The sequence below is a fragment of the Gorilla gorilla genome, chromosome 8 (assembly GCF_029281585.2).
Source record: "Gorilla gorilla gorilla isolate KB3781 chromosome 8, NHGRI_mGorGor1-v2.1_pri, whole genome shotgun sequence".
Taxonomy (NCBI): domain Eukaryota; kingdom Metazoa; phylum Chordata; class Mammalia; order Primates; family Hominidae; genus Gorilla; species Gorilla gorilla.
This window is the reverse complement of record NC_073232.2, coordinates 138,666,538-138,692,498: the sequence shown is the minus strand read 5'-3', so window position 1 is coordinate 138,692,498 and position 25,961 is coordinate 138,666,538. Positions and strand designations below refer to the sequence as shown.

The following is a 25,961-nucleotide window of genomic DNA, read 5'->3' as shown; positions in this document are numbered from 1 at the left end:
AAAAGAATAAACTACCTCCACATGCAATAACATGCATGAATCTCACAGACATAAAGATTAGTGAAGGAAGCCAGACACAAGGAACTACCCGCTATGAGGTCAGCTTGTCTGTGATGATGGAAATTAGTGTAGTTGATAGCTATGGGGAGATGGTTTTGACAAGGGATACAAGGAGTGGAGGTGCTGGAGTGTTCTGTATCTTGATCTGTGTTGCAGTACAAGCATTGCAAATATGAGCAAAATTCATGAAGCCATATACTTAATATGCATGTACCTTACTGTATGTATGTGATAATACAATTTTTAAAAGTCAAAAAGCAGCTAACAAATACACAAACAGAATGCCATTACTTAATAGTCTAGGACACCTAAAGGATCTCCAACTTCGCAGGAATTATGAATAATCTGCTAGATAAAAACGTTTTATTCTTAAATGTCCTAGTGGGGAGAAAGGTAGAAAGAGCACAAACCTAGACAGAGACTGACATGGGATTGACCCCACTCATGGCACTGTGACCCTGGGAAATGCCTCTGAGACTTCACTTCCTGAGTTTTTTAATTGGTGATAATAAGGCTTAAGCTATCAACACCTGGAATCATCTAATATAGCATCTCTGCACATAAAAATTGGATCAATAGTGGTCAAAGCAAATATGTCCATGTTTTCTACAGTGACATTCACATTTTAGGCATGAGAACCTATTTCAAATTTTTTCCAATGAAACTTTAAAAAATTTATAATTATGAACATCATTTTTAAGCATATAGAAAAGCAGGGAGAACATTGAATAATGACTCTAATAAACCATCAATCCAATTGAACAGTTGTTAACATTTTGTTATAATTGATATACTATTTTTCGGAATTAGTCTTTTTTAAAGAAGCCATCTTATGGAAAGATTAAAAACATTAAAGAGAGAGAGTAGTATGGTGAACTCTCATGTACCCGAATCCCAATAATTATGAAGCCATGTCTAATCTTATTTCAGTTATATCCCCACCTATTTCCCCATCTCCTACCCTAGAATTATTTAGAAACAAATCTCAAATATGACATCATTACATGCACAAATATTTAAGTACGTATGGTTAGGTCTCTTTTAAAACATAACCACAAGATAACTATCATATCTTTAAAAAATTAACAATAGCTTCTTAATGGTAAATATCAAGTTGATATTCATATTTCTCCATTTCTCTTGTAAAACATGTTTACAGGTTGTTCAAATACTGCATGTTGCTGCTATTTTTCAAAATTCCTTTTGAATCCATAGATCCCCCTTCTGAGTTTTCTTGCAGTTCATTGTTAAACCAGGTTGCTTGTGCTGTACATCAATGCTTCACACACTTTAGCATAGAAAAGAACCCCCTGGTAAGTGTGTTAAAATGCGGGTTCCTGGGGCCCAACCCCAGAGAGTCTGATTCAGTAGGTCCAGGCCAGGGCCTGAGAATCTGCATTTTTAACAAGCTCCCAAATGATGCTGATGCTGGTCTATAGACCCAAGTGGAATAGTGCCACTCATTTCCCACAGTGCAGATTTAGCTAGTTGCACTCCCAGGGTGACTTTGAACGTGCTTTTCTGCTCCTTACATATTTTTAAGTCACCTTGGCTAGATCCGTATGTAGGGTATGTAGAAAGTATGTATACTTTCATCACGAGGCTTCACCTCTGGCCAGTAAGTAGCCAGCAATGATCATCCCTAGATCTTTTATTTCAGCAGAGGTTACAATATGGTAATTCCTAAATCTACCGTTCCTTCTTCACATATTACCTGGCTTAATTCAACAGAAAGAGACTTTCTCTCATCAACTATTTGAATACTCTCAGATAGAGTTGATACAGAAAAGTCAGGATGAATGTTTGAATCTTTCTTTTTATTAACCCATTTTCAAAATAATGGCTAGGTTCTCCAGCTTCCTGAGCAATCAAAGAGACATTTGGTTTGTTTGCCTGTTTTTTGACTTATCCTAATGAACTCATGAATACAAACATATTTGGCATGTTTCAATACATTAAGTTATTGTTTCTGTTCAAATTGTCCTATCTTTGACTAATGGGAACTTAGGTTAGCTCATGTGTCCTTTTGACATGACTCTAGTGATCTTTGACAGCTTCCTTTCTTTGGACATGACAAGATATTATAGCTCACCTTATCTATTTCCTTCCCGAGACCCGGAATCAGTCATATCTCCAAGGAGCCCTGGTTGTATTTAAGGGGAAATGGCAGAGAGATCACAATCTAGGCACTAAAAGCACCATTATTAATGGGTTGGTCATTGTCTCCAGACCCTTTCAGTGCACAAAGCTAGAAAATAGGTTTTATTTTTCTAAAACAAAATATGTCCTGAGTTTATACGAATACTTTCAACTAGAGTTTAAGGGGTATTTTACTTGATCTCATCAACCTTAAAACCCAGAAGAACGACTCTAACCCTATAGCCAATAATAGGATTGTTAAAAACCACTGAAGTTGTTTTTTCTTTTTTATGTTCTTTTTGTTTGTAGGGCATGTCTCACTAAGGATGTACAATGAAATTAATGTTTTTAAGTCACATGAAATTGTCTCTTTCTTTGTGGACATGCCACAAATCAATAGTTATGGTTATTCCATTTTGGTTTTGATGTTTAGGAACTGATTTTTTTAATATTTCAATTTGTTTCATAATTATGTAAAAATATTTATGTGGTTTCGAAATCAAATCTACAAACCGAAGCATATTTTGAGGTATTTGACCTGTTCCTTTTTCTCTCTGTCATATCTCTTCATCCCCTTATATGAGATAATTTTTAAAACTATGTATGGTTTATATTTTCATTTAAAATCAATGTATTAACAGTACATGTATAATGTTATACCCACACACATATATTTATATCACAACTTCCTGGATAAATGTTGTATTACATATACTTTTATTATATTATATATTATATTATATACACTTTTGCCCACTTAGCTTTTGAGACCATTTTATATTGTCAGCCATTTTTATACTGAATAGTAGTTCCATTCTTGGCATTCATTAAGAAAATATATAAGGACAGTGCATTTGGTCGCACTTTTAAATAAATTTGTTAGTCCTAATGCATAGATGTAGAATTGGAAAATGCTACTCCATGTGTCTATTCTGCCTGCAATAAATAATACTCGGTGCAAATCTTGATTTGAATTGCCTGGATAATCAGGAACCACGGGATAGCTACTATTTTTCCCCCTTGTAAGTTTTGGAATAATTCTAGATTTACATAAAAGTTGCAAAGTCAGTACTGAGAGGTCCCCCATATCCCTTCACCCAGGCTCCCCTATCGTCAACATCTAAAATAACAGAGTACATTTGTCAAAACTAAGAAACCAACATTAGTATATTGCTGTTAACTCCAGACTTTACTCAGATTTCACTGTTTTTTTCGCTAATGTTTTTTTCTGTTCCAGGAGTCAGTACAGGATACCACATCGTATTCAGTATCTTTCCATTTTTAATCGACCTAAAAATTGATCAATGCTAAGGAGAACTCCCATTCTGTGGGCAGTAAATGACAGAAACCAAGTGGTTAACTAGTGGTAGGATAATCACAGGATTTAAGTACACATTTGGGCAGAATTGACTTTTACAAGAGGCATTATGGTTTATGGAAAGAAAATGTAGATTCTAGAATTAGGCAGTCCTGTGTTTGAGTCCTAGTTTGGGACTTACTAGTTTTAAGGTTTTGATTATTTGATATCACTGAGCCTTCATTTTTCATCTGTGAAACTGAAATATACTTCACAGGGCAATAGGGAAGTTTATAAATAACACATGTGAAGTGTTTGGCTGTAATTCGTGCTACTTCAATGATAATTGCCATTATCATAGCATCTTGTTGGGCAGCCTTATTACCCAAGCTTGGGAGCCGGATGTCGGGTCATTTGCTAACCAGAACACAACTCTCTCATTAAACAGATATGTAATTTTTATTCCTCCAGTTTACTATGGGGTTACAGCTCAGATATGCAACCTCTGATTAAAGTGACACTAAGCAGGAGGAGACGTTTAGAGGGCCATTTGCATCTAAATCTACCATGACTCATGTAAAAATTGCCTGGTTTCTGTGTGTAAAATGAGGTTTTCCACCAACATGCATTGACATTACCCTGCAGGTATTTGACCAGAAAATAAGATCTAATAAATTATACGTATTATTGGTTTTGAACATATATATTTATATTTAGTTTTGAAGTACTGTTGACACTGCTTAAAGTACTTTCTGATGAGTTTAATTTTTTTTTTTTTTTTTTTTTGGTGACAGAAAACAAATGCTCCTTTCTGGAAAATTACTCTGGCCTTGATTTCTGCAAGTGTAAGTGTTCATGGGTGCCTATGTATGTGTTTTAGCCTCTTCTTCTCTTGCAGGGATACAAAAGACTTTCGTGTCACTTTCCAAAATAGAACTTGAAAGTAGGTCAGTAAGAGAGCTGTAAAATAGGTCAATTGCCATAAATCTAGGCAGAAGAAGGAAATAGCATTCAGCTCTAGAAAGATTTCATGTTTAGACCTCTGGTGCCAGTTCTGCTAAGGCTAATTTAAATGCTAGAGGACCATTTGGGGTACAAGGGTGACACCAGACACTCTACGGTACCATTGCTGCCTGCATCTTCTTTTTCCAGGGCAGAGATCACGGCTGCTGGTCATCAGGACCAAGTGGCAGATTTAAGCCTGATGTCATTAGGAAGCCCAGCATGGGGTTGAGGGCAACATTCTGCTTGGGGATGAATAAGCAGGATACTTTCTCCCCTCCCTGGGTAGGTGAATAAGCACTGGTGTTGAATAGCAAAACCACATTATTGGGTCATGCTTCTGGTATTTCAGTGCAGTGGAATTGGACATGGAATCCTATTCCGTAACCCCCCCACCCAGAGTGCTGCTGCAGTTCCTGCTCTGCTGCTGGAAAAGTGCCTAAAAGGCTCAGGCTGCAGGAATGGCTTTTACCTGATTTAACAGTCTCCCCTTTAATGACAATGTTGTGTCCTCATCACTGGGGGCCATTTTTCCATGCACGAGACTGTCTGTATCTTACCCCCAACAGAGACAGCATTTTCCTGATGGTGCAGGATTTTGATTTCTCAAGACTCAATTTTGTAAGAATTCTTGGCACTCTACCAGGTGGAAGGGGCTCTCTAATATATGAGATTGTAATTTTTGAAAAACCATCAAATCTGGTGTTGTGACCGAAGCTCTTCCATGTGACTTTCTGAGTTATTACCAACACACATTTCTGGTTTCAGATTATTCTGACTCATGCTCATATTTATTTTTTCCATTGTTGGCAATATCTCCAACTAACCACAATCCTTATGTATTGTCTGATTACCAGAACAAAACACAGTTTGAAGTTGTTTAGAGCCTTAAAAGAGTTTTATTTTGTTTCTATTAAATTTTAAAATAGTACCAGAAGTAACAGACTTAGTTAAAAATCAAAGATTTTCAAAAATAAAACATGTCCCAGTACAGATTGCTAGCTCTGTGAATATCAGTTCAAACTTGATTTGCAATGGTAATGAGCCTTAACTGGAATAATTAGGGAGGTTATTGGAAAAATAGTTTGTGAGAGAAATGAAATATTGTCCACTTATTGTCTTGAACCTCAGCAATAAATACACTTACATGGAATCCCTGTCCTTAAGCCTGGATTGGGAAACTATATAGAGAGAAAAATTCCTAAAGACCCAGATGGGAACATGGTAGCACACACTGGTTCATTTATCCACTTAACCAGAAATTCCTGTGCCTTCTCTTTCCCAGGCACTGAGCTAGGCATGGACAATAAGAGTGAGCAAGACGGGGTTACCTCCAAGGGGATCCCTGTCTCGCAAGGCAGACAGGCTTGCCCAGCAATAATTATACCATCAAGCATTAAGCTTCATGCTATCAGCGGATACACAGAACTGTGGGAGCACAAAATGAAATGTTCACTTTGCCTGAAGAGGTAGAGAAGGCATCACAGAGGAAATGGTGCCATTCTGGACCTTGAAGGATAGATCCTCTATGGAGTGGAAGAGGAGGGCGTTCAGACAGTGGGAGAAGCACATGGAAAACCATGACGTGGTCAACATTTTGCAAAAGTTAAGTGGTGCCATGTGACTGGAGGATGGTGCTGTGTCAGGTGGCAGGAAAGAGAGGAGCCTGGGAGTGCTGACTGTGGTCTGTATTAGTCCGTGCTCATGCTGCTAATAAAGACATACCCAAGATTGGGTAATTTATAAAGGAAAGAGGTTTAATGGACTCACAGTTCCACATGGCTGGGGAGGCCTCACAGTCATGGTGGAAGGTATATGAGGAACAAAGGCATGTCTTACATGGCAGCAGGCAAGAGAGTGTGTGCAGGGGAACTGCCTTTTATAAAACCATCAGATCTCATGTGACTTATTCACTATCATGAGAACAGCATAGGAAAAACCCACCCCCATGATTCAATTACCTCCCACTGGGTCCCTCCCATGACATGTGGGGATTATGGGAGCTACAGTTCAAGATGAGATTTGGGTGGGGACACAGCCAAACCATATCAGGACCAACCCCAAATTGCCTTGTATGTCTCATGAAGTAGATTCAATATATTTCTGAAGACAATGAGGACCCATGAAAGTTTTGTCAGATTTCCATTTTAAAAGTGCCTTTGCAGGAGCAGTGGCTAGAATAACAACAAAACAAGCCTCAGGACCCTACCCCTGTCTTTGAGGGGAGGCACCATGGTTATCTACCCTGGGGGATTGTATGGAGAGGGCAGAGCCAGGGGGATATTTCCGAGGTGGCATGCACAGGACTTGATGGGTGTGGTTCAGGGAGAGAGAAAGGAAGGGGCCAGCGATGACTCGAGTTTTGGACCAGCACTGGCAGGGAGAAGATGAAATGGAAGATCTTTGGAGTCAGACAGACCCAGCCTCCAATCCCAGGTGGACCACTTTTGAGTTTTGTGTTCATGGGCAAGCCACTTCTCAAAGGCACCATTTCCTCTCAAAAGAGGAGGAGTAGTTAACTGTCTCAATGAGGGTTGATGAGATCTTGGAGGCCTTGGACAGAGTGGCTGCAGGACAGGCCCTGTTGTTATTATTTTAGGTAGGCTCAAACCATTCTCTGTATCATTAAGACCAGGAGGTCTTTGAAGGCAGGATCTGTGTCTGTGTCCTTAACCTGTGGGGACGCTTCCTCAACTATTGGTTCTTTATTTTTCAGCTCAGCCTAGGACAAAGAAAGCTGGAACATTGTGAGTATGGCTTAGGGACATTAGGGAAAGGAATGCTGGAGTTTCTATCCAGGAAGGCGGTGGGATAATTCCTTCACTCAGGAGTGCTGGGGGACTTGCAGCAGTGGGGTGCTGCTGGCTCAGGATCTGATGGAGATGAAAATTTTAAATGCTTGGTAACTGCTAAACAATTAAAGCTGCATTAGAGTCCAGACCAGAGCTTAATGTAGGAGAAACAACAATTGACCCCAGGCCCTGGTACAGCTGAGTTGTCTCTTCTGCCTGAGCTCATCAAGGAGTTAATTCTAGGGAGAATGGAGCCCTGGACAAAAGTGCTCACCAGGATGCAGAACTGAGAGAAACTGAAGCAGCGGAGAAAATTGAGGTCTAAGAAGCAGACTGAAATAACCATGGTAAAGGAGGGGGACTGCACATACCACATGCAGGGCTTGGGAGCGGATGGGTGCAGGGTCAGCCACCCTGCTCTCAGAGCAGCTGGCCTCCCCAGACCCAGAAACGCTTCTTCATCCTCAGAGTAGAAACTAGGTCAGGCCTCCAAAAAGGAGTTAAAAGTCTCAGCTGCAGAGAGACCCCACTAGATGCAATCGGCCAGTGCTCTGCTTCCCTTGGCTTCACGCAGACCCTTCTTGGAACTCTGTAGCCACATTTGGCCTCCACAGTTTAAGAGAAATCAAGAAACTGGAGAGGTGCCAAAGGACAGCAACAAACATGATTAGAAAGAGTGAGAATAGGACCCAAGGGGTACATTAAAGAAATTGGGGTTGATTTGCCTGAAACAGTAAAGACAAAATGGGAACTATATTCAAGTACATGAAGTGGGACCAGTGTCTAGTTATTTGCCAATTTTAAGGGCACAGAATAAGAGGCAAAGGGCCTAATTTGCCACGAGAGAGATCAGGTAAAGACAGAGTTTCAATAAGTCATGTAGGTCTTGGGATGGCTTTTCCCGCGTTATCGTAAAGTAGGTCTGGCCTCTCTCCCTAGGAAGAAACCTGCTGGAGTTTGGATAGGGAGGCCAAGACTTGTCCCCAGAGCACCTTGGAGTCCTCCCCCAGCCTCCATCCACCCCAGCCCTCCTGGTTTCTGGGAGTCCATGCATCCTTGCAGGAACAGAAACCTGACACTTGAGTGGCCAGCCTGGGTGGTGGGGCCGCTAGGCTTCCTCTGGTGATTCTCTCTAAGAGAAAGAGCAAGCATGACCTTTCATCACGTCTTCTCTTTGATGCATTCAAGATACAGCCACCAGCAGAGCCCCAGGTACTTTGGCAGGAGGTAAAAAATGTCTTACAACTTCCGGAAACGGCAGTCCAGATCAGATCACTGTGTGACTGGCTAACCGTGTAGTGGGGATACTGAGACAATTTTGTGAGTCTTCATGGCCTCAGCCAGTTTTGCTTTGGGAGCTGTGGCTTCGTATCTATCACCGCGAGCGAGCTCACTCAGCCAACCAACCTTCATGGAAGGAATCAAGTCAAGATGTACAACCAAGCACGTGTGCATGCCCATCCCTCCTGCCCTGAAGACACGGCACAAAAGAAACATTTATCTACAGACAGGATAACTGTGCACTTTGTTTACAAATCAGGACTCTAGTGAGAGAGAAAGGGACTGCCGTTGATAAGTACAATAGGACAAGACTGGGACCCATGGCCACCCTGTCTACACCCTGTTTTCAAAGCTGATAAACAAGAAGGGTGCCCTTCATATTGAAATTATCAAGACATTCCAAAAGCTAGAAAAATCCATAGAAATGGAATGTTCGCTTTATTACATGCATAACAATTATTGCTGTGTAAAAAATTATTCCCCAGAGTAATGGGTCAAAACAACAAATACTCATTATCTCAGGGGGTTTCTGTGTGTCAGGAATTTGGGAACAGCTTAGCTGAATGGTTCTGCCCTGGGGTCTTCTCATAAGGCTGCTGTCATCTGAAAATGACGGGCTGAATGATCCACTTCCAACGTAGCTAACTCACATGGCTATTGGCAGGAAACCTCATTCCCCACCTCAGCTCTACTCCACTGGTCTGCTTGAGGCTCCTCACGACATGGCAGCTGGTCACCTCCAGAGCGAGCAACCTGAGTCAAGGAGGAAGCTGAAATGCCTTTCATGATTTGGCCTCAAAACTTACACACTGCTCACTTAGGCTGCGTTTTGTTAGAATGAGTCACTAATTCACAATTGCAAAGATATGGAACCAATCTAAGTGCCCATTAACCAATGAGTGCATAAAGAAAATGTGGTATATATGCACTATGGAATACTACTCAGCCATAAAAAAGAATAAAATCATGTATTTTGCAGCAATTGGATGGAGCTGGAGGCCATTATTCTAAGTAACTCAAGAATGGAAAACCATATGCCATATGTTCTTACTTATAAGTAGGAGCTAAGCTATGAGTGTGCAAAGGCACACAGAGTGGTATAATGGACTATGGAGACTCAGAAGGGGAAGGATGGGAGGGGCATCAGGGATAACATATACTACTTGGGTCCCAGGTGCACTAAAATCTCAGAATTCACCACCATATAATTCATCCATGTAACCAAAAACCACTTGTACCCCAAAAGTTATTGAAATAAAAAAACAATGAGTCACTAAGCCCAGCCCACATGAAAAGGGAAGAGGATTAAGCCCTTTTTTTTTTTTTTTTTTTGAGATGTAGTCTTGCTCTGTCGCCCAGGCCGGAGTGCAGTGGCGCGATCTCGGCTCACTGCAAGCTCCGCCTCCCGGGTTCACGCCATTCTCCTGCCTCAACCTCCCGAGTAGCTGGGACTACAGACGCCCGCCACCACCCCCGGCTAATTTTTTGTATTTTTAGTAGAGACGGGGTTTCACCGTGTTAGCCAGGATGGTCTCCATCTCCTGACCTCATGATCCGCCCGCCTCGGCCTCCCAAAGTGCTGGGATTACAGGCGTGAGCCACCGCGCCCGGCCAGCCCTATTTCTTAAATGAAGTATCCTGAAATGTTTGGTCACTCTTGTCATAGTTCATGTTTGTTTTTGAGATTCCCCTTTTCCTTTCTCTGGGTGCTGCCTTTGCACTCAGCCTGCCCCCGCTGATGGCAGGAGAGATAAGCACCTGGGCCAGGAGGCTGTCTCAGCAGCTGCTGCTGCTCCAGGAGGTGTCCGTTTCTCTTAGTACTGTCAGTCACTTGGGGTACGTAAAATGGAATCTGGGGGTGTGTAGGGAGGGGCATAATAAGTTTCCCATCACAGTACAGTCATGAGTCACCAAATGACATTTTGGTCAATCACGTAGTACGCACTTGGGCACTTGTAAGGATGCTCCCATAAAATTATAATGGAGCTTCCCTATCCGGGTGTACCATTTTTAAAAATCTTTTCCGCTGTATTTTTACTGTACCTTTCTACCTTTTTACTGCACCATTCCCTACGGTATTCAGCGGAGTCATGTGCCATACAGGTTCATAGCCTAGGAGCAACAGGTTATACCATAAAACCTAGATGTGTAGTAGGCGGTACCATCTAGATGTGTGAGTACACTCTGTGATGTTCACACAGTGACAAAACTGCCTAATGATGCATTTCTTAGAATGTGTCTTTGTTAAGTGAAGTATGACTGTCACTTGGTTGGAGAAGTTGACTGGTCAGTGGGCAGGTGACATAGATGAATATAGATGGGGTGACCTTTCCTGTCTCTTGTGACACAGCGCATCCCCGAGTTCCTTGTCCCCAGCCCCAGGAGCATTCTTTCTTTGGCATCTAGACTGGCTACTTAAGTGCTGATTCTGTGCAATAATGAAAGCATCAGAGACAAGAGGGTTTAATCTGCCCAGAAGAGGTTCACTGGGGGCAGGTTTCTGAGGAGGTGAAGGCATGGATTCTTGAAGTGAGAAATCTAGGAAAAGAAAAATGGACTACATGTTATTATAATACGCCGAGAGGAGCAGGAGTTTTCATCTCTCCAAGAGATAGAATGAAAATGATTTCCAAGAATCTTAATCTTGGGGTGATCGCATTTGTTTATGTTTGGAGTAAGCCTTGGGAACTGTGCTTGGAGAGAGGAAAGCTGTTCTGCAAGCCTGTGTCTGAAGTTCTGTCAATAGGTCACTCTGCAAGGAGGCCGGCTCTTCACTTACTGCAGAAATTAGGAGTGGCTGCCTGTAAATTCCTGGCTTAGGAAAGTTTGCCTCCATTTTTCATCTGCTTGTACTCACAGCAGATTGAGCTTACATGAGCTTGAGTAAGAAATAAGTGCCCTGTTCGTTGTGAATGCCCAGGCTGTTAAACAAAAATAGCACACAGGAAACAGTATTGCAAAGGTCAATTCTTCTAGAAAGGAAGGGACAACCAGCCATCTATCTGAAATTTTCGTGTGTAGATCCTGGCCTCTGACCCCACACCATTACCTAACAATCCAGTATTGAATGTGATGTCGGCTTCCATTTCCTGTGAATGAGGAGGCAGAATTTCCATCCAAAGACAGACCATCTGCCGGACGCAGGATTTGCTCTTTGCCTTAGCTGGCTGTTATTGATGTCTATGAAGGCTTTATGGAGACAGTGTCAGCCCAGGCCGCTTGCTTCACAGAGATGGTGAATTACAGGGTTGAAATCCAGGGCTTGCAGCTAGGATTTTATTTTTCTTCATTTTTCCTCTGCAATGGCTGTTTTCTTTCATTCAGTCAAAAACAAATCGAGGACAGTCTTGGGGCACATTTAGTTCTTTGGAGGAAGCTTTGCAACATCCAGGTTTAAAAGAAATTGGACTTTTACAGTCAACATTAACAACTGAATATTAAAGAGCGAAAATAAATTGATCATTAAGAGAAAATGTATACAAGGCCCCCAGCCCAGTGCACAGCACATATTAGGTCCATTGTGAATAAACCATTTAACCAGTCAGAAGGATCCGAGAGGCCAGTGGCTGGGCTCATCTGCAAGCAAATCTGGCCCTTTGAGCTGGAAGAAAACAATTTTTAATTCTCCTGCATCGATGTGTCTGAAGTTCTATGGGCCACAAGTATCAGGATCACCTAAGTACTTGCTAAAACTTGTCCTTCCCAGAACTTTCTAATGAGAATCTCCAGTGCAAACGCCAGAGGAATTGAATTCTTAACAGACATCCCAGGGATCAGGTAGGTTGGGAGACATTGCATTATTTCACCTGGTGCTCACAACCACCTGGGAGGTTTGTATTTTACCTTCACTTAACAGCTGCTAAAACTGAAGGTTGGAACTCAGCCTTAAAGAAACAGGCTTTATCTTTAACAGATCTGAGGTTGGGCTCTGACCTACTTCACTGTGTGGTGGTGGGAAAGCTACATCTCTATGCTGCAGTTTCCTCATCTGTATATTCAGGACTTAAAAAATGAAATAATGCAGGTGAAAGACGTTAGCACAATACTCCGATTATACGAGGTATGTAATGAATTATGAAGTAGTAAATAGTCTGTTTTCGTGCTGCTGATAAAAACATACGCAAGACTGGGTAAAATTATACAGGAAAAACGTTTAATGGACTTACATTTCCACATGGCTAGGGCAGAAGACATGGAGGGGCAAGTCATGTCTTACATGGATGGCAGCAGGCAGAAAGTGAGAGAGAGCTTGTGGAGGGGAACTCCTCTTTTTAAAACCATCAGATCTCGTGAGACTTATCCACTACCATGAGAACAGCACAGGAAAGACCTGCCCCCATGATTCAATTACCTCCCACCAGGTCCCTCCCACAACACATGGGAATTCAAGATGAGATTTGGGTGGGGACACAGCCAAACTGTATCAGTAAACAAGCCTAATCATTATTAACTAGGTTAAGTAACTAGCTCACACTGTCCAATAATGATGATTTATCAGTTTGATCAAAAGAAAAGTCTTTGAAGGCAAGAGGCTTTCTCGTTTAGTTTCCCAAGTTCTAACATAGGGTTGCTCATGTAGATTGACTGAATGAATGAACAAAAGAAGTACACTGCAACGCTGGTTGGTAGTACGGTTAGATATGACACAGGGCTTGAACCAGGCCTGGTTTCCAGATCTGGTACTGAGATATGGCAGCATTGGGAAGGGGGCTGGAGAGCCTGTGCTTCCCAGTAAGGTTTTTTAAAAAGAAAGTCCTGCACCTTGTTAGGAGGATCGACCTGGGTTTTGGGAACACTGCAAAACCTGCCGTGGGAGGGAACTCCTGAGAAAACTCCTCTGCAGTGGGAAGAGATGGTATGGAAGGCAGCTTCCTCAAATGCTGGATAACCGCCTACTAGGAGTGGGTGCTCAGTTAGGAATCGGTGCGAGGTCGCAGGACCAGGATGGAATTTCTGCAGGTGGTCCTAGGTCTGAGCAGCACAGTAGAATCACCTGAGGCTTTGAAAACTATTGAGCTCCACGCATTGTGGGAAACTGAGTTAACTGGTGTCTGGGGCTGGCAATGTCTTTTACTATTCTAATAAGTCCCCAAGGTTGGGAATCATGGTAACCCGCAGGGTGGGCATCAGCCATCCTCCATAGCTCCAGCCATTTCTGTCTGTGCGGGCCCCCTCGCTGCTGCTTTTCATGGTCTCCCTGAGGGCCGAGCGAGGCTGAAGGGGTGGGGTCAGCCCGGAACAAGGATGAGAAGGCAAGGCGCACCATTCTTTCATTGGTGTTTCTCCAAACACCCTGGGCTCCCCCGGCCCCACAGCCTGGAGAGTCTCATTCTGAAAGCGTAGGAGGGCGCCCGGGAATCTTTTTAACAAGCCAACCCAGCTGCTTCTTACAATCAGGAAAGTTTGGGGAACGTCACTGTACACCCTTTTCTGGGTCCAGGTCATGGAATGGAAACGTGAGCCAATCTATCAACGTAAAACCTAACACTGTTGATCAAAAGTAACGCCCAGGTGTCTTGTGCCTGCGAGTCCAAGCTTGTTTCACGGGCGAGAGATGCCCCTTTGGGCGCTTAGGGCCGGGCGGGGTCGCGCGCCGGGCTGTGGGCCGCGGTGGAGACCTGACCTGCACTCCGAGGGTTCCCAGAGAGCCGGGGAGCGAGTAGCAGAGTCATCGTTTCCAGCTTCAGCCTGGAAAGCTGGACCGTGCCGCCGCATGTGCGCTTGGCAGCCGGGCGCCCCGGGCCCTGCGGCCACATCATCCTGGGGCGGGGACGTGTGCGCTCCGGGCGCCCGGACGCCACTGAGCCACGTCTATGCCGCCGGCGCTCGCGGCCAGGGAGGCGCCCTGCCCCGAGCCGCCCACCCCCGGGGGTGAGCGAGCCGCGGCTCGGGGCGGGACCCTGGCGGGGGGACCCGAGCGGTCTCTAGGACCCGCGGGACGCCGCCAACTGGCGGGGGTGCGGGGGAGACAATAATTTGTTCCGCGGTAATAAGAACGGTGACTGCTGGCCGTGGATCCATTTCACAGGCCTGCCTTCTCTCACTAATGCTCTTCCTCGTCCCCGGGCCAACTCGGACAGTTTGCTCATTTATTGCAACGGTCAAGGCTGGCTTGTGCCAGAACGGCGCGCGCGCGCGCACGCACGCACACACACGGGGGGAAACTTTTTTAAAAATGAAAGGCTAGAAGAGCTCAGCGGCGGCGCGGGCGCTGCGCGAGGGCTCCGGAGCTGACTCGCCGCGGCAGGAAATCCCTCCGGTCGCGACGCCCGGCCCCTGCTCGGCGCCCGCGTGGGATGGTGCAGCGCTCGCCGCCGGGCCCGAGAGCTGCTGCACTGAAGGCCGGCGACGATGGCAGCGCGCCCGCTGCCCGTGTCCCCCGCCTGCGCCCTCCTGCTCGCCCTGGCCGGTGCTCTGCTCGCGCCCTGCGAGGCCAGAGGTAAGTCGCCGAACCCGGGCGGTTCGCTGCCCGCCCCGCCGGGGGCACCTCACGCTGCGCCTGGGCGCACCGAGGTCCAGGGCTGCCCCGAGGGGCGACGCGCCCCAGCGCATCTCCGGAGCTTCGGGGCTTGCGCTTCCAGCGCGGCGAGACCGAGCCCCGCCCAGGTGCCAATTCCCTGGGGAAGGGGGACACTTGGCCCGCAGCCCCGCAGGAGCCAGTGCCTGCCCCGGAGGGCACAGCCTCGGGACCGCTCCCCCGTCCTCACCCTCTTGGGTGACATTTGCAGATGTCTCTGTATCTTGACATTTACACGTGTCGCTCGGGACGATGCGTGTCGGGTCCTCTTGCTGGCCCTATCCGGCAGTGAATATCCCCACCCCAGGCTCCGGGCCAGCCCTTCACCAGGTTTCCTTTCCAGCCCCCGCCTCCCCCGCTAAAACACTTAGCGGGGGCGCCCAGCGGCCCCGCAGGTGAGGCAGCCCCCTCCTCCGCAGGTGTGCCTGCTGCGCTCCACAGCAGGCTCTATTTTCATAAACTGACTCTCTTACCTACTTCTTTAGTTTCCTCTCTGCCCCTCTTCCTGGCTTCCAGGTCACTCCCTAGCTGTCAGTCGCAGGCAAACTTTAGCGGAATTCTCCCTCCTTCCTCCACTCAGTTTCTCCGCCGTAAATAATCGCCCACATCAACTTGTTGTACAGCGAGAACGAACTTAGTTTAACGTGCGGATCTTATGGTTGTTTTACAGACTTAGGTTTTCCCGAGTTGTAGCCCCTTAAAATCGGGCACCTGTGGTTCCCGTTTGCACAGTGAGGACTCACCCAGCAGGTGCCTTTTTAAAAATCCGGCAACTTCCCCGGGTCTCCGCCGCCGCCGCCTTCTTTCTGCCGCCCGGGGCGCTGTCGGTCCACCGATGAACGACTTCCCTTGGCCGCAGGCTCTAAAGTTCTGTGATTCTATGTAACAGGCATTTATTTTTCAACAACTGGCCTAAATCACGAACCGTTACCGCTTTATGATACGTTTTATTTTGCGATTGCCACTGCTGCCCTCCGCTCCCACCGCGTCTACTGTAATGTGGCTAAAACCCAGTTCTTGTTAAAATCCACACTGCGAAGACCAATTTGGGGATAAATGATTAAATACAAAGATTGCACAAAGCAATGAGAAAGTCAAGAAAGAATACTGCTGAGGGTTTAAAGAACTCTACGACCTGTAGTGAATTGTGCTTTGAAAGACTTTTAAACAAATTGGTCCTTTTGAATGTTTATTGAGAAAGAACTTTTTAAAAAACGGAAAGTGTCTCAAAGTGTGCCTGACATGGTCTTTAACTTGGCACGTGCTTTGTACACATAAAGAGAAGTCTACTGAGCAGGGACAAATTTTTTTTTTGGAAGAAAATGTTTATTAAATCCAGCTAATAATGGGAAATTATTTCTTGTGTGTGTGTGGGGAGGGGGGGAGGACTTTTACTATTTTATGAGTTCAGCTTTGGTAGAGAGAGTGTTTCCTTAAGACAGATATGACCCAAAATCGAAAACCAGGGAGGCCTAAGCACTTTGAATGGGTTACCTATTGTGATATATTCCGGGATTCACTGCTTGTTTACCCTTAGATTCTCAGTATCAAGTCTTCAATCAATCAGTGCCCCAAATCATACCATTGAGGCCGTATAAAACTCCAAACATATAATGAAACATTTCTTTGCATTGGCAAGAGAAAAGGCGGAATTACTACCTGTTAAGTCAGAGCATATTCTGAGTTTCTCCCTAGCCTTGTCTGTACCCTGAGCCCTGGCACAGTTGCCTACTTGGTACTTTCTGGGGCACCTCAGCCTAGCAAGTCCAAAACAGAACCCTAGATCCCAGACTCTCTAGTTGCAAATCATTCCTTCCCCAGCCTTCCTGAACCCAGTAACAACCTCCTCTGCCTTCTCCACATGCCTTGTGCTGACATGTAGGAAGTCATCCCTGTGTCCCCCTTTTTACTCCGTAAGCCACCAACCTCCTAAGTATATTCCCATCTACCCACTTCCTTACATCCCGAAGTGTGCCTTTCCCAGTCCAGGCCACCTTATAGGAAAAATCTCTTCTGCAGAAGCCTCTTATCCCTCTTACCCAACGGGCCTACTGGCTTTTCACCTTATCCCTGTATGGTATACTTTCCTCCACAATAGAGCCAAAGTTATTATTTTCAAACATGAGTTAGAGCATTCAAGTTTCCTGTCTAAAACTCCCCAGTGGCTCTCTAGCACCCTTAGGAAAGAAAATCCAAACCTCAGCATGACCTAATTCCTGTTTTCCTTTCTGATCTCCTTTCTTACCATTCTCCCTTTGCTCACCCTACTCCAGACACACTGCCTTCTCTTCTTTTCAACTACCCAATATAGTAGTGCCATCATTAAAAAAAATTCAATATTTGCACTAAGAAGACTTTGCAAATACTTTTCACTGTTTTGCCATGCAGTGTTTTATGGCATTTCATCCCTCTTGTAACTTTTTGCTTTTCCTAGAGTTAATGATTGCCTTGTCTTGATTTTTGTTTGCTTTATTTTCTGTGCACCAAGCTGTGATATTGTGATATAATAAGAAATATGTCTCTGCCCCTGGTTCCTGGCACAGAACTCCTAAAATCCTTGGAATCTCTGGGGTATTAAGAGTGTCTTTTGTATGCTAATGAGCTTGTTAAGGCATGATTAGAGTTGGGACTTTTAGTGCCACCTCCCTTGCAACCTCCAGGGAGGGGAGAGGGATTGAAGGTTGACTTGATCGCCAATGGTGTAATTAATCATGCCTGTGTAATTAGGCCTCCATAAACCCCCAAAAGGACAAGGTTTGTAGAATTTCCAGATTGCTGAGCAAATCAAAGTTCCTGGAGGGTGGTGTGTATCTAGAGAGGACACAGAAGCTCTGTATCCCTTTCCACATTCTCTGCCCTTTGCATCTCTTCCAACTGTTTTTCATCTGTGTCCCTAATTACATCCTTCATTAATATAATAAACTGGTAAATATAAGCAAGTGTTTTCTGTGGTTCTGTGAGCTTACCTAGCAAATTAACTGAACGTGAGAAGGGGGTTGTGGACCCCCAACTTATAGCTAGTTGGTCAGAAGTATAGGTGTGACAACCTACTACTTGTGATTGGCATCTGACATTGGGGGGAAGTCTTGTGGGACTGAGCCCTTAACCTGTGTGATCTGATGCTTTCTCCAGGTAGATAGAGTCAGAATAGAGTTAAATTGTAGGACTCCCAGTTGATCTCTACTGAAGAACTGGTGGTTGGTGCGGAGAAACTCCCACATATTTGGGTGACCAGAGGTGAAACATTTGGTACTGAGAGTGAGAGTAGGGAGAATACTTGGTTTTTGGTTTTTCCCATCCCTTACACAACCTCTATTTTACTTCCACACTTTCTGGGAGAACTATCAACCTCCTTTCAATATGATCCAACACATCAGGTAGTCTAGCCATGATTTTTCTTTTTCTTGATGTCATCTTTCCTGGAGCCCTTCATCCTCCTGTTCCAACGTGACTCACGGGTTGCTTTTTAGGCATACATTACAGCTGTTATCTCAGGACTACCCTTATTACCAAGACGCTAAGAATTCCTCTTGCGTCCTTCCTGTGTTGAATCATCTATATTCTGAGCACTGTAAATTTTTCTTAGTTCATTCCTCATTTCTGTGCAGCACGTTTTCCAGTAACTTCCTGAGGAAGGGTGTTGGGAAGATACAACTTTTTTTGATAACTTGTGAATATGTCAGGGATGCTTTCAGCTGCAAATAACAAAAAAAAACATGACAGCAGCAATTTTTACAAGCTTGTATTCTTTACAAGCAGTTGCAAAATAAGTATTTTGGTGGCTGGTGTAACTGGTGTGTCAGGTCAGTGATGTGATCGGGGACCCAAGCACTTTCTTTTATTTCTATCTGCGATACTTAGATGTTGACTTTTGCCTTTATGCTTACTTCCTCATGGTCTCATGATAGCTGCTGTACCTCTTGGCATCATATCTGCATTCCAGGCAGTAATACAGCAGAAAGGACAAAAGGCAGAACCAGTCAAATCTATTTTCATCAGGAAAATAATATTTCCATAAGCGTTTGTAGTAGATTTTGTCTTAGATATCATTGGCTAGACTGTGACACAGGGCCCCTGCTGGCTTGTACAGAATACTAGAAAAGTAAATATTTTTTTAACTATATACATTGCTGCTTCAAACAAAACAGTTCTGTGAGTAAAAACAAAGACTGGAATGTGTCTCTGGCATACCTTGTATAAAATATATAGATAAACACACATTCATTCATTCCACCCTTGATTGCTAGTTTGTTTAGGTATAAAATTCCAAGAAAGAAATCATATTTTCTCAGTATTTTATAAGGCATTTCTTCATTGTCTCTATGGCCATTACTGCTTGAGATGTTGATGGTATTCTGCTTGTCAAACCTTTAAATGTAGCCTTTTTTTCTTTTTGGAAGTGATTATCTTTTTTCTTTGTCACTAGTATTTTTGCATTTTATGATTATGTGCTTTAGCAATGCTCTTATCAGTAATTGTTAGGAACTCAGTGGGCCCCTTCAGTTTGAATATTCATGTTGTCAAGTTTTAGTATACTTTCTTATATTCGTTCTTCAATTATTTCTTCCTCACTGTTTTTAACCACAGCTTTTCTGAAACTGCTATTAGCTGAATGTCCCAGCCTCCTGAAAACATCCTTTAATTTTCTTATCTATTTTTCATCCCTTTACATTTTTGTTCTACTTTCTGGGACAGTTATTTAATTTCATTTCCCAACCCTTCTACTTAAATTTTTTGGCTGGGCACGGTAGCTCATGTCTGTAATCCCAGCACTTTGAGAGGCTGAGGCAGGAGGATTGCTTGAGCCCAGGAGTTCAAGAACAGCCTGGGTAATATAGTGAGCCACGCCCCCCAACCCCACCGCATCTCAACAAAAAATTTTTAAAAAATTAACTGGGCATGGTGTCACACACCTTTAGTTCCAGCTACTCAGGATGCTGAGGTGGGAGGATCACTTGAGTCCAGGAGGTCAAGGCTGCAGAGAACCATGATCATGCCGTGCTACTCCAGCCTTGGTGACAGAATGAGACCCTGTATCAAAATAAATAAATAATTTTAAATTTTATCCTACCACATTTAATTTCCAAGAGGTTTCTTGTGCAATGAATGTTCTTTTATTCTTATTATAGTGTCCTCTTCTTTTTTGTAATGGATGTAAGATTGCTATTAACTCTGAATGTGTTAGTCATTACTTGTTAAACATTTTTTGTTCACCTCTTTCTCATTGTTAGCTTTGAGATTCTCTTTCCCCCCTATTTGTTTAATATCTGTCTGACTTTCTTCAAATGTCTGATTTTTGGCTCTCTGTTGATATTTAATAACGGGGCATTAAAGAGCTGATTAGAAGTTCTGTGTACTTCCACAGATGGATTTACTGACTGATGAACATTCATTTTGCTGAGAGACGTCCACATATCACAGACTCTATTTTTCTTAGGCCGGTCAATTTCTCCAAGGAAGACTCCTTCAGCTTCCTGCCAAGGCGATTTCACTCTGGCAATTTAAGCCTGGCTCTAGGGCCTGTGAACTGAGCAGGGGAAAAGAAGATAGTGTTGCCATTAAGTATGCTTGTATTGTTTAAACTTAATCCTTTTGTTTTCCGTTTAGCACTTTGCTAACCCCCCCTTCACGATTCCTGGGAGTCCTTATGTACAGAACTTCTCTACTTCAGTGTCTTCAGGAAATACACCTCCCATGTTGGTCAGAGTAGGACAGGCAACACCTAGCTGTGTTGGCTTTGCAGGGGATCTAGGGCTCTATCTTCTCCTTATACAGGTTTTCAGCCTCAGCCTGTATTGGCCTTGGCCCATACAGTGCCCCCTGTTCCAGTGCCCAGTGTCCCCTGTTCCCAAACCTTTCCAGGGTTCTGCTTATCCATCCCACCTTCTGATGGCTGCCCTCCTTTCCAGGTCATAAGTTCCCATTCTCGCTTCCCTGCTAAATAGGTAACAACTTGTCCATCCCCTTTCCATCTTCCAAAGCTTTGCTGCTTTGTGTTTTAATTATTATTATTGTTTTTTTTTTTTTGAGACAGGGTCTTGCATTGTCACCCAGGCTGATGTACAGTGGTGCAATCATAGCTCACTGCAGCCTTGACCCTCCGGGCTCAAGTAATCCTCCTACCTCAGCCTCCCTAGTAGCTGGGACTCCAGGCACACACTACCATGCCCAACTAATTTGTTCTTAATTTTTAAATTTTTGGTCAAGCATGGTGGCTCACACCTGTAACCCCAGCACTTTGGGAGGCCGAGGCAGATGGATCACTTGAGGTCAGGAGTTTGAGTCCAGCCTGGTCAACATGTTGAAATCCTATCTCTACTAAAAAAAAGATACAAAAATTAGCCAGGGATGGTGGCAGGCACCTGTAATCCCAGCTACTCCAGAGGCTGAGGCAGGAGAATCGCTTGAACCTGGGAGGCAGAGCCTACAGTGAGCCGAGATCGTGCCACTGTACTCCAGTCTGGGTGACAGAGTGAGAGTCTGTCTCAAAAGTTTTTTTAAAAAATATATAATTTTTAAATTTTTATACAGACAGAATCTCACTCTATTGCCCCAGGCTGGTCTTGAACTCCTGGGCTCAAGCATCCTCCTGCCGCAGCCCCCCAAAAGTGTTGGAATTACAGGCATTGAACCATGGTACGCAGCCTATTATTGTTATTACAATTATTCCCTTATGGCAGGGTTTCAGGAGGGCATACAGATAAACACCTGTGACTCCGCCATGTACATTTAGAATTTAGCCAAGGCTTTGATTACCATGCTCGACATATAGATGTATTTTCTTTCTCTCACTTGTCATTTGGCACTTTCTAACTCCTTCCTTGTGGAAACAAAAATTAAACTCATTTTTAAATGTTTCAAAACTTTCTTTTCAAAATCTATAAAAACTCAAAGTCAACATATACCTAATTAGATAAATGTTGCAGCTGTGGAAACTGTAACAAAATTTTTCTTAAGGAATGTAGCTACATAATTTAAAGAAGCTAAGCACATTCCTTCCTGGTGTAGATGATGCTGTAATGAACTCATTAGAGTTGCAGAAAAAAAATTTTGTATCAGAGTGTGTTTCAGAGGCCTCCTTAAGCTAAATGGTTTCTGCAGCGTCCATGATTTACAAAGACAGGTGTAGAATTTTCAGATGTTTCTTCTGTACCAAATGGCTAAGCCCTGCAACCCTTTGGCTGTGTGCCCACAGGGAGCTATATGAAGCAGCTCTGGAGTATGTCCATGCTCTTTAATTGTCAGGTCTCTGGGCTGGAGAAGTGAAATTGGTGTAATCTAGACAGAATGTTTTTGAGAGTAGTTGCTGTGCATTTTTCATAGTTGTTTCTTCATATGTTTGGTTAGTATTTTTTTAAACCTAAAATTGTCATACCAGCACATTGTTACTTAAAAAGGAGTTTGTCGAGTGCGTCAGTGCCAGGAGCGGTGCGCAGGTCTTTGCGTGCACTATCTCCTGCAATTCTGCTGAAAGAATCTTGTTGGTCCTGTTAGTACCCTCATTCTACAGAAAAGGAAATGATAGCCTCAGATAGTGAGATCAGCAGTGACAGGGGCAAGGCAATCTAGTCTACCTCACGCTGGAGACTGGATCTTAACCTAGCTGTGGCAAACAGTTCATAACCTATCTTTGCCATAACTATAGCAGTGAGATTGTAATTAGCTTGGATCTCAGCAGAACGGTAATGCAGTTCAAATGAACGTTATTTGCCAATTGAAATGTGCACATTGAATATTACACTTTCTCACAGGCTGCCATTTCAATCTTCATACTTTCTCCAGCCCATTTTTCACCCTGTTTCTTTTGTGCTTTATTTAATGCCCAATATACCTTGCCTCCAGTTGATAGATGGGATGGAAAAGCCGAGTAATTCAGCATCATATTGATATTTTTTATCCTTTAAGCTTTTATGTCATTCCAAGGCTACATTAAGAGCTCAGCTTCTTGGCAACTATTTAAAAAATTGGACAGCTTCATTGGATAACGTTTTCTGTCTGTTTACCTACTCCTGGAAGCCTTGAACTGCTTAATCAGTTTAGATGATCCATTCTTAGAAATGCTGAAACACCTTGACATGTCTTCCCCTAGCAGGCATGGTGAGCACTGGTCTGCAATTTGGCCAAAAGATTCCTTGTATTATGTGTTGCTATGTTTGTAATTAAAGCCAGGATAGGATGGAGACATTGCTTGTGAGAGATATGCTCACTTGAATCTGAATGTGATCTGAGAAACTAGTCTTGCTTAAAAAAAAAAAAATTGAAATATTGGGAGTACATGAAGGATTGCCTAGATATATGAGAAACTTTTTTTTATATACTTTAAGTTTTGGGGTACATGGCAGAACGTGCAGTTTTGTTACATAAGTATACAGGTGCCATGGTGGTTTGCTGCACCCATCAACCCGTCATCTACATTAGGTATTTCTCCTAATGTTATCCCTTCCCTAGCTCCCCATCCCCCTGACAGGCGCCCCAGTGTGTGATGTTCCCCTCCCTATGTCCATGTGTTCTCATTGTTCAACTCCCACTTATGGGTGAGAACATGCGGTGTTTGGTTTTCTGTTCTTGTGATAGTTTGCTGAAAATGATGGTTTCCAGCTTCATCCATGTCCCTGCAAAGGACATGAACTCATCCTTTTTTATGGCTGCATAGTATTCTGTGGTGTATAAGTGCCACATTTTCTTTATCCAGTCTGTTATTGATGGACATTTGGATTGGTTCCAAGTATTTGTTATTGTGAATAGTGCTACAATAAACATACGTGTGCATGTGTCTTTATAGTGGAATGATTTATAATCCTTTGGGTATATACCCAGTAATGGGATTGCTGGGTCAAATGGTATTTCTAGTTCTAGATCCTTGAGAAATTGCCACACTGTCTTCCACAATGGTTGAACTAATTTACACTCCCACCAACAGTGTAAAAGCCTTCCTATTTTGGTTTTGTTTTCATCTTGGGTTTTTTGTTGTTGTTGGTAGTGTTCTTCAGAGCCTGCATTAGGATTTAGGGTCTGCATTATACCTTAAAATGCAGCTGTTGTCTGCCTACGGAAAGGTACATTCTGAAATTAAGCATACTAAGTAAAACTTTTAAGCTAAAATCATTATTTCAGCCAATTTCAGTATAATTTGAGAATATCATATAAAAGATGATTGAAAAAGAAATCTAACCCCATCATTCATTTCTAAAATATGACAATTTTAAAGTTGAAAAATAGACATAGAATAAGTTATACACCCGTATTTTTGCCAGCCAGATTCTACTATATGTACTTCAGAACTTTCAACATTTAAAGATGTAAAATGTTAAAGATATATTTATAGCCATCCCTTTTCTCCCCACCCATTCAGACTATTTGATCTCAGTCTTCCTTTTGCAGAGGCTGTACTACTGTGAAGTTGGTTGGTTCGTGTGTGTGTATGTGTGTACACACACACATACCCCTAATCAATATCTGATACTCTTTATGTATTTAACTGTTAAGTAAATGGTACCCTACTATATATGACAACCTTCTGTAACTTTTTAAAAAATCAATATATGTTTTAGACTTATTCATATATGTGCTTGGTTCATTCCTTTTAATTGAATGACTAAATCATAATTTGTGTACTCCTCTGTTGATAATAAATATGTTTTCCCCAACTTTTTGATATTGCAATGGTGAGAGGATCCTTGCTATCTTAGGCATGGGTGTAAGCTCTAGGGAACCTATTACAAGTGAATTACTAAGCTGTAGAGTACACCAATTTTTTACTGTAACATATTTTGTTAAGTTGCTTTCCAAATTGGTTGTACCAATTTATGTGCCTACTTATTAGAGAGCTCTGGTTACCTATGTGGTTGTTAATACTTGGTATTTTCAGGCTTTTTAAATGTTGCCAACCTGGATGTTAAATATTTCATTGTTTTAATTGGCATTTTTCTCATTACTAAAGACTCTAAGATTCTTATGTGTTTATATGTTCTTCGTATTTCTTCTTTGAATTATTTATCTTTATTTACTCATGTTTCTTTTTAAGTTTAGTTTAAACAATCCTCCTCTCTTTCCTGAGCTCTGAAATAAATTTTGATAATTTCTTCTAAATTTAAAATTTTTGCTTTTCGCTTTTAGAATAACTGGAATTTAATTTTTATTTCTTGTATGAGATCCATGTCTGTTTCCCCCCATCTGGAAAACCAATTGCTCTAGTAACATTTGTTGAATCCTTTTCCACTTCTGATAACCAGCAAGCACACACAGATATGCTTCTGGGTTCTTTGTCCTACTGTTCTATTTACCTCCGTTCCAGCATCATATTGTTCTCAGTATCCCGTACTTCACAATAAGCCTTCAGTGTTTAGATTGGTTGGCGTGATGGTTAAGCTTGATTGGATTGAAGGATGCAAAGTATTGATCCTGGGTGTATCTGTGAGGGTGTTGCCAAAGGAAATTAACATTTGAGTCAGTAGGCTGGGAAAGGCAGACCCACCCTTAATCTGGATGGGCTTCATCTAATCAGCTACCAGCATGGCCAGAATATAAAGCAGGCAGAAAAAAATGTGAAAAGACTAGACTGACTTAGCCTCCCAGCCTACATTTTTCTCCTGTGCTGGATGCTTCTTTCCCTTGAACATCGGACTCCAGGCTCTTCAGCTTTGGGACTCAGACGGGCTTCCTTCCTCCTCAGCTTGCAGACAGCCTATTGTGGGACTTTGTGATCATGTGAGTTAATACTCCTTAATAAACTCCCCTTTATATACCTCTCTATTAGTTCTGTCCCTCTAGAGAACCCTGACTAATAGAGTTGGTATGTGGTGGTGCAGAGGGCAGACACTGAAGCCAGCTTGCTGGAGTTTGCAGATCAGCTCTGCCACCTGGCTCCTGACAT

At 43.1% G+C, this 25,961-nt stretch overlaps 1 protein-coding gene across 3 annotated transcripts in view; it reads left to right on the top strand.

Annotated features, from left to right (window-relative positions):
* The first annotated feature begins 14,428 nt into the window (after positions 1–14,428).
* ADAM12 (ADAM metallopeptidase domain 12) overlaps positions 14,429–25,961 on the top strand; it is a 377,010-nt gene continuing 365,477 nt past the window's right edge. The window contains exon 1 of one of the 3 annotated variants that reach the window (XM_019034886.4): positions 14,429–15,010. In XM_019034886.4, the coding sequence (XP_018890431.3) occupies positions 14,923–15,010 (88 nt within the window). In that variant the 5' untranslated portion in view covers positions 14,429–14,922. The remainder of the gene's footprint in view (positions 15,011–25,961) is intronic. The other 2 variants (XM_019034889.4, XM_063710574.1) reach the window with 2 other exon arrangements.